This window comes from Scyliorhinus torazame, chromosome 1 (genome assembly GCF_047496885.1).
Source record: "Scyliorhinus torazame isolate Kashiwa2021f chromosome 1, sScyTor2.1, whole genome shotgun sequence".
NCBI classification, from domain to species: domain Eukaryota; kingdom Metazoa; phylum Chordata; class Chondrichthyes; order Carcharhiniformes; family Scyliorhinidae; genus Scyliorhinus; species Scyliorhinus torazame.
The window spans coordinates 403,474,976-403,489,240 of record NC_092707.1 but is presented as its reverse complement, the minus strand read 5'-3'; the positions used below and the strand labels follow the sequence as shown (position 1 = coordinate 403,489,240).

At 42.9% G+C, this 14,265-nt stretch overlaps 1 protein-coding gene across 5 annotated transcripts in view; it reads left to right on the top strand.

Annotated features, from left to right (window-relative positions):
- LOC140428040 (collagen alpha-1(XII) chain-like) overlaps positions 1-14,265 on the top strand; it is a 462,913-nt gene that overhangs the window by 212,413 nt on the left and 236,235 nt on the right. For all 5 annotated transcript variants that reach the window (XM_072514040.1, XM_072514030.1, XM_072514048.1 and 2 more), the window contains 2 exons: positions 4,654-4,783; positions 11,634-11,773. In XM_072514040.1, coding sequence (XP_072370141.1) covers positions 4,654-4,783; positions 11,634-11,773 — 270 coding nt within the window. The remainder of the gene's footprint in view (positions 1-4,653; positions 4,784-11,633; positions 11,774-14,265) is intronic.

The following is a 14,265-nucleotide window of genomic DNA, read 5'->3' as shown; positions in this document are numbered from 1 at the left end:
GAGAGAGCATTCTGGAGCACTGTGAAAGATTTTTATGGGACAACATGGGGTTATACTCTATGGTTGTGTAGTGTTTATGAGACTGGACTATTAATATAGAGAACCAGATTCAGAAGCTTGCAGCGTTTTCTTTCATGGGATATTTGCTCCTGAGTCAGTGAAGGGCCACCTTCAAAACTGAGTGTCTCGTTCAAAGGGCAGTTAAAAGTCAACCACATCGCAGTGGGTCTGGAGTCACATGTAGACCAGACTGGGTAAGGACGGCAGATTTCCTTCCCTAAAGGACATCAGTGAACCAGGTGGGTTTTTACAACAATCGATGATAGTTCCATGGTCCCCATCATTATACTCTGGATAGCCAGTTAGTAAAGGAAGAAACCAAAGCCAGTTTTTACTGGGAATGTATTTAGTCACAGAGTGAAACATTGCAGGTATATAATCTCCTGACTCCATTCTCACACCAGAGTCAACAAGTGTCTCTTTTATTTTGAACAAATAATAATCAAATCAACAATGCCTTCAAGGGGCACGGTAATGTGCTCCCTCTCCAGACACTCCAGGCACAGACGTAACCACAGAGGAGAGGCAGGCAGTCAGGTAAAATGACCCCCTCAACAATCCACTACCTGGACCTGTTTACAAGCTGTGGTCAAAATCAACTTGCAAGTGTCTTTTTCTTGTCTTCCCCACATCTAGCAACAATTGGACAACAGGAACCTTGGTACCATGGAGATTTACACTTAAAGTGCTGGACTGAAAGTCCAAAGTGTGCACTGTTACATCATGGAATCAAATAACTGTCTCTTTAGATGTGCTCTAGTGACCATCCAACAAATCATCTGTTTATAATTCACCTTAATTTATACAATTATCGACTGTTACCGAGACGAGGTTTTAGTTTTAGATTATTAATTAATTGTATTAAAATGTCATCAACTGCCATGATGGGATTTGTACCCATGTTCCCACAGTATTAACTTGGACTTCTGGATTATAGTCTGTGACATTAACCCTACACCACTGTCTCCCAATCCCACTATGGCAGCTAGAAAAATTCAATTCAGTAACTGAAACAACCGACAATAAAACGGTAGTATCAGTAATAGTGAGATTGAAATTACTGGATTTTTTGAAAAAACTATCTGGTTCTTGATTATCCTTTAGGGAAGGAACTCTGCTGTCCTTACTCAACCTGGTCTATATATGATCCCAGCCCCACAGCATGTTGTTGAACCTAATACCCCTCCGAAGTTACTTTGCAAAGTACTCAGTTGAATTCAAGAAGGCAGTTCAGCATCACCTTCTCAATGGATATTAGAAACTATAAATGCTTGGGCAGCCACATCCCATGAAAGAATAAAGAAAGATAATAAGATCATGAGAAATAAGAGCCTGAGTAGGCCATTCAGCCCCTCGAGCCTGCTCTGTCATTCAATAAGGTCATGGCTGATCTGATTGTGGCTTTAAATTCACTTTCCTGCCTGCGTTACATGACCTTTGACTCATTTGAAGATCAAAAATGTGTCGAACTCAGCTTTGAAAATATTCAATGATCCAGAGAATAGTCTCACCTAGCTCAACCATTCCTCCTAAGACAGCCCCTTTATCCCAGGAATTAGTCAAGTGACCCTTCTCTGAACTGTAATTGGTAATGGATAAAGAGAATCAACCAGGAGGGGGAGAAGGAGGCCTCCATGAGTACTCGGGTGCAAGAGACAATATTAAAGTGTCCGCAAGTCTCTTCAGCCAAAATAAGAATTGCAATATTGTTGGCACAATGCCGTCTGGTTCCTTTGCCAGTCGTATACAATCCTGACTTGGGCGTATGTCACTGCTCCTTCATGGTCATTGGTTGAATGTTCTCGAATTCCCTCTCTCAAACCATAAGGAATGCAACAGTTCAAGAAAAAGGCCCATCAATATCTGTTCAGGACAACTAGGGAGAAACAAAGATTTAGCATTTCCCATTGCCACGCATATCATAAAAACAAATGATTAAAAACATCCTGCCCTGAGATTAGTAAATTATTGAAGTGTCTCAGCAATATTGCTATTCAGTTCAATGACCCTTGACCCAGTTTTCTGATCCACCTATCCATTGCAGCTTGGACTATTGTGCTCAAATCCATTTGCAAATGAAACACACTTGCTGCTACCATTTTAAGATGTAGTATCTCTGAAGCAGGCCTGAATTTATTACTGATTCTTTCTACTGAGGAACTCGATTGCCAGAGTTTTCCAGTCCTCAGTCTCAGATGGCGGAGGCAGCTCACCTTTGGCCACCGGCAGAATCTTCCAGGCCCGCCAAAGGCAATGGCATTTGCCACCAGGGAACACACCGATCAATGGCGACCCACCTCCATTGCTGGAAAATCTGCTCTGGGATGGGCTGGAAAATCCCAACCATGAAACTTGATATGCAACCTTTGAGAAAATGCTCAAGTCCTTTTAAGAAGTAATTTCACCTTGACTAAATATAAGCTGACGCCAATAAGCCTTGCATTCAAAAGTGATTGTAGAGGTTGCCAAAATGAAGACTATTGCATCTATCAATCATTCTCCTTGCTATCATCGAATGCGATGTTGGTGTGTGAGAAATTAGAGATAGTTTTGTATATAATAGTCTTTTCTTTCCTGTGCCAAGTGGCTGATGAGGCAGACAAATTATGTGCTTATGCCTGTTTCCATGGCTAGCTTTTCCTGGAATAGGTCGCTAGCCTGCCGTCTGAGGATATAGCTTCAGAGGTGCCACTCCACATCGAGCATGACTGATCAGAAGACTCTCCCACTCTTACCACCTATCAGAATTTGCAGTTTGCTGACCAACTGCTTGGCCATGCATTCAGTGGCCATCATGACCTGGAGTGGGGCTCAGTCCGGGAGCATCTGACTCAGAGGCAGGGATGCTCCCACATAACAGTTAACTATTGTTGAAAAAGATTGGATTTTGATTGTGAAATTGTTCGACAGTTGCTTAGTTCGAGCAGTGTCAGGGTTTGAGTTTTTCTTAGAAAACTATGAGCAACAACTAATTGGCAACGAAACATAAATCCCATCCTGAGCCCCATGATATTTTATCCTGTATTATGAAACAGCCAACCAAGTTCATTTGCAGTATGCATTACATCACATTTAGTTTTATTGATCAGTCACAACCTTTAGCAGTAATTTCTCCCTCTTTAAGAGATTCACGCCTGTAAATATTTTTCAACTTAAATAATTTTTTTCTCGATCACTTTTGGGGGGGAGGAAATGTTTATACTAAATGGGATCATTAAACTTTAGCCAAACTCCAATAAAATGTTTACTGACTGCCAAGGACATTATAAACTGACCCCTGTGCAAAGCACAAATGGTATTTCTGCAATACTTTTGCTTTAATATGAATCTCACGAGGGAAAGGCAGTGTTGTCAATGGAACATAGTGCACAGCCATGGAGTTAATGTTCATCAACATAATTTGGTAATTTATGTCTTGGACTGTAAGAACTGGAGTAACAATTTATAGGAGGACCTCTTCAGTGCTGAACTGTCAGTGAGTGGACAGTGTTCTTGCCTCTGACTCAGAAAGGTTGTGATTTCAAATCCCCACTTCAGGAGTTTGAACATTTAATTCAGACTGACAGCCGGATATTCTGTCTCTTAAATGAGGTCTTCAGCTGTGAGGTCCTATCAGTTGAATGCAGAAGATCTTACGACAGTATCTCAAGGAAGAGCTGGGGAGTTCTCTCCAGTCCTGACCGCTATATATTCCTGAATGGAATTTGGTCCCAAAGGGCATTACTGCTAGTGAAGTAGTTTTAAAGTTTAGGTTGGAGACAGGATTACTGCCCCTCAGGAACAGGAAATCCCTCCTCAGCTGCTGGCCAATCAAAAGCACCTTTAGATTGAGATTTGCGTGAAGTGTTTGGCATTCTCACCTGATGCCTAGTTAACCAATGAGGGTTTTGAATGGCCAATGGGAGATCAACTTGGTGGCTGCGACCAGAGCAGATAAACATTGGGGATGTCCTCTGGTGAACCCAGAGGGTCCATAAAGGAGAGACCACCCCTACTTGCCTCCCACCAGCCCACACAGGGAAACCTGCTGGGCCAGTCGCTTGGCACAGGCTTCTCCTGCCTCCGGTTAAATCTCTGTGGTGGCAGAAATAATTACCCACTTAAGGGTTTCAACTGGTTCACAGTTGGGCAGGCTGTGTGGGGTGATTAGGCTGCCCATTGGGGTAAATGTGCCACCCATCTTTAAACTGCCGCTGAGTGGTGCCACAAAATTCCACCTTTAGCTATTGTTGTAGTGTTAATGTAAGCCGACTTGTGACAATAAAGATTATTATTATTATTATAATGTACAGAAAAATAGCAGCCAATTTATGCACAATAAGATCCCCAAAATAGCAGGAGATAATGGCCAAGTTATCCATTTTTTAACAATGTTGGCTGAAGGATGGAGATTTCATAAAAGAATATTCAATTCTATACAATATATGTTGCATAATGTTTTACGTGTATGATCGAATGATGAGGACTGAGTCATTTAATTATTGTACAATTGATTTAACCCAGATTCAAAGTGATTTTGTAATAATGCAGCTTTTTAATCTTGATGTATATTATCTATATCAAATTTACAAATGATTTACATTTCTCTTGCAGTTGAAAGTTGGCCCTGATAACACTGATCTGAAGCTGGAGAATCTATTTCCCAATACTGAATACACTGTTACAATCCATGCCCTGTATGGTGATGTTCCCAGTGACCCCCTGAGTGTGCACGAAACTACCCGTAAGACATTTTTATTACTCAGCTTCGGAAGTTTGCAGAATTTCATTCAATCCTCCATTTGTCTCTCAGTTTGGAGAGACAAAATCCAGAGGGAAGGTGTGAAAATCAAAGGCTTGTACTCATGCAAGCAATGTTTGGAATATCTGGAAAAAAATATAATAATCAATCATCAGCATAGATTTAAAAGCGAAAATCTTGCCTGACCAAACTTGTTGACCTTTTTGAGGAGGTAACAGAGTAGAGAATTGGAATGTAATAGATGTAATTTATCTGGATTTTTAAAGAGCCTTTGATAAGCTGCTCCTTAATAGACAAATAACTAATGTCAGAAAATTCAGAGTCCGTGGGCAAATGCAAGAATAGATTGTTAGTCAGGCTTAAAGACAGAAAGCAGAGAGTGGGAATAAAAGGTAGCTATTTACAATGATGGAGAGTGGGAGAAGTGTTCTACAAGAATCAGCATTGGGACCATTGTTATTTATAATGTGCATTAGTCATTTGGACTTTGGAATTAAAAGCACAATTTCGAAATTTATGGATGACACAAACGTGAAGGATAGGGGTCGGTAGGCGGTAATAAATACTGAGGAGTAATGCAACATATTATTGTGGGACATGAGTACACTTGCAGATAATTAACAAATAATTGCCAAACAAAGTTTTACAGATAGATAGTGACGTAGTATGTTTTAGTAGAAAGAATAGGGTGCTCTCTCATTACTGTAAAGGCGCCAAGTCTAGGTGGGACAGGAGATCAAATTGATCTCAGAGCACAAATACATCAAGTACTAAAGTTTTGCCATAGGTTAGTAAAATCATTCAAGAAAAATAACCGAGCACCAGGGGCACGATTTTACGACAATGCTGCACCCAAAAAGCAGCACGCGGCTGCACAGCTGAAGAGGCCCCGCTCTTGGGATCTACCCGGTTTGCAACGCCTTGCGATTTCTAATGCGATCTTGCGAAACGTTGAGATGGACAGGATAACTTTTTAGCAAATCTGCATATTAGAGCACGACAGCTAGTCTCACTTTAATGTGCAGATTCCGAAGGTATCTGAGGCCTGGGATCTATCTCCTTCACCTCAGCGACCATTGGCGAGAGCCATTCAGTACTGGTCTCCACAAACAGAGACCAGACAGAACAGCAGTCGTGGAAGTCTCTCAGGGATGATCCCAGGTGCATACTTTTAGCAGGATGGTACCCTGGTACTGCTGGTGCCACCTGGGCACTGACACTGCTAGCCTGGCAGGGACATTGCCAAGGTGCCAGGTTGGCCTTGCAAAGGAGTCAAGCTTGTATTTTGTGTGCAGTGGCGATGAGAGGTGCCCTGCTTGAGTGTTGGGGAGGCGCGGGGGCACTCCCATACTGCATCGGGACTGTGAGGGTGGTTGGGGGTGGGGTTGGGGGTTACTTAAGGGGATCCAGAGAACGGGACGCCATTTAAAAATGGCGTCTCGATCTCTTGCAACACTGAGGAGTTCCAGCGAGTGGAGCTCCTCTGTGCACAAAACAGGGCTAATGTGTGGTCTCGGCTGCGTGTTCCCCGCTGAGGCCCCGTATCTAACAGGAGTGCCGTTTTATAGCATTGTGTTTCCCAGCACTGACAACGCCGGGAAACATGCAGCTAAACGCACTTGCTCTGGGATTTTGTTCCCATTTAGTTAAATCCCGCACTAGGTTTAATGCCAGAGGGATGGAATTGAAAAGTAAGGAAGTTATGCTCAACCTGTATTGAATCTCAGATAGTCTTGGAGGACTGCGTACAGATAGGGCTGGCATTTTTAAAAAAAGGTCAAGGTACTGGAGAGGGTGTAGGAGCGATTTACAAGGATGATGCCAGAAATTTATGATTATGCACATCAGGAAAGGATTGACCTTTTCCCCCCTGAAAAATGAAGGCTCTGAGTGACCTCATAGAGGGTTTTTAAATGATGAAAGGTTTTGTTGGAGTAGATAGAGAGACTGTTTCCTCTTGTGGGGAAGAACAAACCCTTGAATGTAAGATAGTCACCAAGAAATAAATCAGAAGAAACTTCTTTGTTCAGAAAGTGGTGAGAATTTGGAACTTACTGTCACAGCAAACAAAGAACAAAGACCAATACAGCACAGGAACAGGCTGTTCAGCCCTCCAAGCCTGCGCAGATCACGTGTCCTATCTAGACCAACCGCCTGTATCTTTCTATACCCCGTCTGTTCACGTGCCAATCCAGATACGTCTTAAAGGTCGCTAACGTATCTGCCCCACCCACCTCACTTGGCAGTGCATTCCAGGCCACCACCACCCTCTGTGCAAAAAACTTCCCCCGCACATCTCTACTGAACCTATCCCCCTCACCTTAAACATGTGCCCCCTTGTAATTGTCATTTCCGTCCTGGGAAAAAGCCTCCACGTGTTCACCCTATCTATACCCCTAATAATTTTATAAACTTCTATCAGGTCGCCCCTCAGCCTCTGTCTCTCTAGGGAGAACAATCCCAGTTTATTCAATCACTCCTCATAGCTAATATCCTCCATACCAGGCAACATCCTGGTAAACCTTTTCCGCACTCTCTCCAAAGCCTCCACGTCCTTCTGGTAGTGCGGTGACCAGAATTGGACACACTATTCCAATTGTGGCCTAATCAACGTTCTATATAATTGTAACATAATTTTCGAGCTTTTATACTTGATACCCCGTCCTATGAAAGTAAGCATGCCATATGCCTTCTTTGCCACCATTTCCATCAGTGCTGCCCCTTTAAAAAAAAAATTTAGAGTGCCCAATTAATTTTGTCTAATTAAGGGGCAATTTAACGTGGCCAATCCACCGACCCTGCACATCTTTTGGGTTGTGGGGGCAAAACCCCGCAGACATGGGGAGAATGTGCGACCTCCACATGGACAGTGACCCAGAGCCGGGTTTGAACCAAGACCTCGGCGGCGTGAGACAGCAGTGCTAACCACTGCGCCACCGTGCTGCCACTTTTAAAGATCTGTGGACCTGCACACCCAGATCTCTGTGTCTCTATGCTCCTGATAGTTCTGCCATTTCTTTTATAGCTCCCACCTGAATTGGATCTACCAAAATGCATCACCTCGCATTTGTCCGGGTTAAATTCCATCTGCCATTTCTCTACCCAATTTTGCAGCCTAACTATATCCTGTGTATTCTCTGACAATCTTCATCACTATCTGCAACTCCTGCAATCTTAGTATCATCCGCAAACATGCTCATCAGACCAGCTACGTTTTCTGCCAAGTCATTTATATGTATTGCAAAGAGCAGAGGTCCCAGTACCGATCCCTGCGGAACACCACTAGTTACAGACCTCCATTCGGAAAAACACCATTCCACTGCTCCCCTCTGTCTTCTATGGCCAAGCCATCCAGCTATTTCACCCCTGACCCCATGTGACTTAATCTTTTGCACCAGCCTGCCATGAAGGACCTTATCAAATGCTTTACTAACGTCCATGTAGACAATATCCACAGCCCTTCCCTTGTCAATCATTTTTGTAACCTCCTCAAAAAATTCTATTAAATTAGTGAGACAGGACTTCCCTCAGACAAAACCATGCTGTCTGTCGCTAATAAGACCATTCATTTCCAAATGTGCATAGATCCTGGGCTGGATTCTCGAATTCTGGGGCTATGTCCCCACGCCGTCGTGGGAACGGTGGTACAAAATTGGCACAAAATGGCCACCGATTCCCCGTTTTGTTGGGGACTAGCAGGACAGCAGTGTAGAGCAACTGGCTCAAGCTGCCGATATTCCCCGGAGAAGTGCCGAGTCCATGGCCGCGCATGGGCACGGTGGCGGCCTGCAGCGGCCGTGCCGTGCTTCATGGAGGAGGTCGCTTGCAGACCCGGCCCTCAAAATAGTTCCTCCCTTCGACTGGCTCGCTTCCAGACCACCCCCCGCAGTGCCCCCAGCCCCTATTAAAGTGCCCCCTGCCCGCAGATCAGCCCTCTACAGCTGTCACGTCGTGTTCCCAATGGGTGAGACCACACGTCCTCAAAAAATTCAATTGAATTAGTGAGACATGACCGCCCTCGTACAAAACCATGCTATCTGGCGCAAATAAGACCATTCATTTCCAAATGTGCAAAGGTCCTTTCTCTGAGAATCTTTTCCAACAATTTTACTGTCACTGACGTCAAGCTCACTGGCCTAGAATGACCCGGATTATCCTTGCAACCCTTCTTAATTAACAGTACAACATTGGCTATCCTCCAATCCTCTGGGATCTCACCTGTGACCAATGAGGACACTAAAGATTTCTGTCAGAGGCCCAGTGATTTCCTCTCTTGTCTCCCTCAGAAATCTGGGATAGTTTCCATCTGGCCCTGGGGATTTGTCTACCTTACTGCTTTTTTAAAAATTCAGATTACCCAATTTTTTTTTCAATTAAGGGGCAAATTAGCATGGCCAATCCACCTAACCTGCAGATCTTTGGGTTGTAGGGGTGAAACCCATGCAGACATGGGGAGAATTTGCAAACTCCACACGGACAGTGACCCAGGGCCGGGATTTGAACCCGGGTCCTCAGTGCCGTAGTCCCAGTGCTAACCACTGCGCCACCGTCCTGCCCAACCTTAAAGCTTTTTAACACACCTAACACTTCCTACTTTGTAATAACCACTTGTTCTAAAGTGTTTACACATCCCTCACACCACCAATCAACGTGTCCCTCTCCTTTGTGAATACCGATGCAAAATACTCATTAAAGACCTCTCCTATTTCCTCTGGTTCGACACATAATTTCCCTCCTTTGTACTTGAGTGGACCAACTCTCTCTCTAGCTACCCTCTTTTTCCTAATATATGAATAAAATGCCTTGGGATTCTCCTTAATCCTGCCTGCCACGGACATTTTGTGACCCCTTTTTGCCCTCCTAACTCCCTGCTTGAGCTCTTTTCTACTTACCTTGTATTCCTCAAGTGCTTTAACTGTTTTTAGTTGCCTGTACCTCCCATATGCATCTTTTTTCTTTTTGACAATATTCGCAATTTCCCTGGTCATCCATGGTTCCCGAATCCTGCCTTTCTTGCCCTTCTGTTTTACCGGTACATGCTTGTCCTGCACTCACATCAACTGCTCCTTAAAAGACTCCCACATGCCAGATGTGGATTTACCCTCAAGCAGCCTCTCCTAAACAATAGCCTCCAAATCCTGCCTAATCTGGTTGTAGTTAGCCTTCCCCCAATTTAGCACCTTAACCCAAGGACAACACGAGTCCTTTTCCATGAGTATCCAAAAGCTTACGGAATTGTGGTCATTGTTCACCACATGTTCTCCCACTGTAACTTTGATGACCTGGCCAGGCTCTTTCCCCAATATATCCTCCTCTCTTGTCGGACAACCACATATTGTTCCAAAAAACCTTCCTGGACACACTTAACAAATTCCTCACCATCCAGATCCCTAGACCTAAGGGATTTCCAGTCAATATGAGGAAAATTAAAGTCTCCCACTACAACAACCCTATTATTTCTACATCTATCCAGAATCTACTTATATATCTGTTCTTCAACTTCTGGTGGGCTGTTGGGAGGCCTGTAGTATACCCCCATCATAGTGATTGCCCCCTTCCTGTTTCTGAGCTCTACCCACAGTGCCTCGTTACTTGATTCTTCCATGGTGTCCTCCCTCTGTACAGCTGTAATATGTTCCCTAACCAGTGTTGCAACTCCCCCACCTCCCAATGGTTAATGTGAATATTGTAGATTTAAGAGGAGACACAACAAGCACAAGAGGGACAAGGAAATAGGTGTTTTACTGATAGATCTAGGGAGAGTAAGGTTGGGCAAGGCTCAACTGAAACATCACCTTCGGCATTGATTGGTTAGGAGTGCGATGATCCACATACCTGGATAAGTACAGCCCCAACAGCACTCAAGAAGCTTGACACCATCCTGGGCAAAGCAGCCTGCTTGATCAACATCCTTTCCTCCACTTTAAACATTTACCCCCTCCATTACCAATGCACACTGGCAGCCGTGTGCACCATCTGCAAGATGCACTTCAAGAACTCACCAAGTCTCCTTTAACAGCACCCTCCAAACCCACAACCTCGACCATCCAGAAGGACAAGGGCAGCCGATACATGGGAACACCACCGCCTGTAAGTTCCCCTCCAAGTCACACATCATCCTGAATTGGAACTATATTATCGTTCCTTTACTGTTCCTGGGTCAGAATCTTGGAACTCCCTCCTTATCAGCATTGTGTGTGTACCTACTCCACAGGGATTGCAGAAGTTCAAGAAGACAGCTCACCACCGCCTTCTCAAGGGAAATTAGGGATGGACAATAAATGCTGGCCCAGCCATCAATGCCCACAAGGCCTGCTCTGTGCTGTATATCCCATACAATCTTATATAAAGTAATCAAGGCAGATGTAATATTGGCCTTCATCACATGGAGGTTATCAGATGGGTTTAATGGTATGGTCCCAGATTAGTTCCAGTCAATCCTTGAAGTTTTTTTGTGCAATTCCTTGTATTATTTCGGAATAAATAAGCAATTTTACAGTGACAAATGAAAAAATAATTCCTTGTGAGAAATATGTTTAGAAAGGAATCTGACGAGAAAAGATGATTGCAAACGAGTTGATTGGAACCTGCTGAATCCACATTTTTGGACTGTCTCCCCTCGCGTATTGAGACACAGTTTGGTTTAATATTTCTGTGAAAACAAATGTGTGCAGAGGAATTTAAACCTATCCAGAATGGAGTCTGCCGGATAGTGCAGCCATGATATGTCATGTCAAGCCTCAGTTTTGAATTTTCTTTTGGCTTAATTTGTGGAATTTTGCCACCTGATTTTCCCCATTGACATCTGTGTTGTTTCATTCTGTCTCCACAGTGCCAGTGGATGAACCGAGGAACATCTGGTTTTCTGATATCACTCACAGTACCATAAATGCCCATTGGGATCCTGCACCAGGCAAAGTCCGTAAATATTTGATTAAATACAAGGAACCGGAAGATGAGAACATCAAGGAGGTGAGGTAACATGTTCTTTTGTAGAATAAGATGAAGTTGTCGTTTTTCTTTTTTTTCTCCATTTTCCGCCTACCTATTTTATCACTTCCTTGCTTGAAGATAATGAATAATTCCAGTGTCTCACCCAAATGTCCAACCATTGTGTGTAAGCTTAGATACATGGGGATTGCAGTGTGATCCTGACCTCACTCTTCATGCAATGCACCTACTTAATCTCTGCTAATTGAGCTACTATTGCTCAGAAGCCAGATTCAATGAGCTTTAGGCTGGAACATTTGCTGGATGTCCACCAAAATTGTCCAAGCTTCCCATAGTGATTCACAATATAAGTAATTAAAAGATTACTTGCACAGTTTGCACTATGGACAATCTCTATGTCTACTCTGTCAGTCAGTAAGATGATGGCTGATCTGATTGTGGGCTTGACTCCATTTTCCTGTCTGTCCCCCATAATCCTTGACTCCCTTGTAGATCAAAAATCTATCTGACTCAGCCTTGAATATATCCAGTGACCCAGCCAAGGTGTGAAACAAGACTCAGAATTAAGTAGAGTTGGCATTAACAGGGGCTACAAACCTAGGTGTATTAGTGTGTGTGAACAACACATGGCTAATTTAGGATGTGAAATTCTCACAAAGTGAACTTAATCTTATGTTTGTACTTCAGAGAATGTGTTGTTTTTATCCATTGGGGGAATGCCACACATAAAAAATTCTAGCAGCTAGCTTTTGTGAAGTTAAATATAAAGATTATTTATTATCACACTTACCCCAAATTTAATATAACATTCCACTCACTCATCTTACACACAATCTCACACACAGATTTCTTGCAGTCTATAATTATCTCAGACTCTTTTGTGGGAGGCCTGTGGTTTATTAGATGAAGTTGATGCTTTAAAGTTCAAGTGAAGTTCCTGTAAAATGAGGGATTCTCAGCACGTTGTGAGGTTGCTGGTAGTTTAATTTCTAGGATGTTGGTTCTCAGGTGAACTTTAACGGAACAGGGGAGTCCTTCTCTCTCTGACGGGATCTCCTACTTTAAAGGTGTTGCTGTTTGTTACATTGACTGCTTGGATGACTTGCAGCTAGTTTGACAGCTTTCAGTGGAATTCTCCATCTGTAAAAGAGTTTTTTGCTGGTCTTAAAGTAGACAACAAAATGACTTTCTGATCATGTGACTTCCACAAATTCAAAGTCATTTTGCAAAACAAATGGTGGCATGTATGTTGAATTCAATCATCCTGTGTTGTTGTTTAATACCATGAGACTATGAGATCATCAGGCTGTGAGACTCTCCATCAGTGGGATTCTCCACTTCACCGATGGTTGATGAGGACAAATGGCTGCTACCACTTAAAATAAACGGTACAGTGGTCCAAATTAAGTTAGATACTGGGGCCAAAACCTATTTAATTAGCATTACTGATTTAAAACATCTAAAAATTCAGCCGTTTAGAAGAAATCACAAAATATCTCTGAGAGATTATAATGGTTTAAGCATTAAATGTTATGGTGCTTGTGACCTGAGTGTGGTTGTGAGTTTATTCCATCCCATTCTGTATTGTATGCAAGGGTTTGCATTCATTATTAGGTGATCAGTCCTGTGAAAAATTAGGTCTAGTGCAGTTGGTGTATAGCATCCACAAAGGATTGCATCAACACTCCCAACGATTCTGAGAACATTATCAGCAAATTCAACGATGTGTTCATAGGTTTTGGTACACTACCATTCACCTACAAGATACATACCAAAGGGGATGCAAAACCTGTGATACAGACACCAAGAAGAGTACCTGCACCTCTTTGGGATCGCCTCAAAAAGGAGATAGACAGATTGACAAAATTAAATGTAATCAAGAAGATAGAAGAACCTACCAGTGGGGTAAATTCCATGGTATGTGTGAAATAAAAAAATGGTGATGCTCGTATCGACATGAATCCCAAAGATCTTAATGAAAAAAGTGTATATTGATCATAACAGGAAGAAATGGACAGCTAATCTGATCCACATCTTGCAAAATCAAGTTACAAAGTGTTACCATTGTCACATGGTAGATCGCTAGCAGGGTTACTCATGAATAGAAGGTTGCATTCCACACTTCAATTCTTGGAAAAGGAGGAGAATGTGGTGGTACTGCAGGAAATACAAAACATTAAAGCAAAACAAAAGCTCTATGATAGAGCGTTCAGCCCTTTACCATCTCTGAGTAGCGATGACATTGTGAGAGTAGAAGATTCAGGCAATTGGTCGAAAAAAGCCATTGTACTTGAAGAAGTAGCAACTCGTTCCTACAATGTACAGACAGAATAAGGGTTGGTTTTAAGAAGAAATCATTGCGCACTCTTGAAAACCAGAGAAGACTCTCATAACAACGTGATGGATGATGAATCTACTTCATAATCAACGCAAGCTGCAGTGTCAGATAGTTCAGCAGTTTCTGAGTATGAGAATGTCATGGACAACATTGAATCTACAAGTTCTGAGCAGCA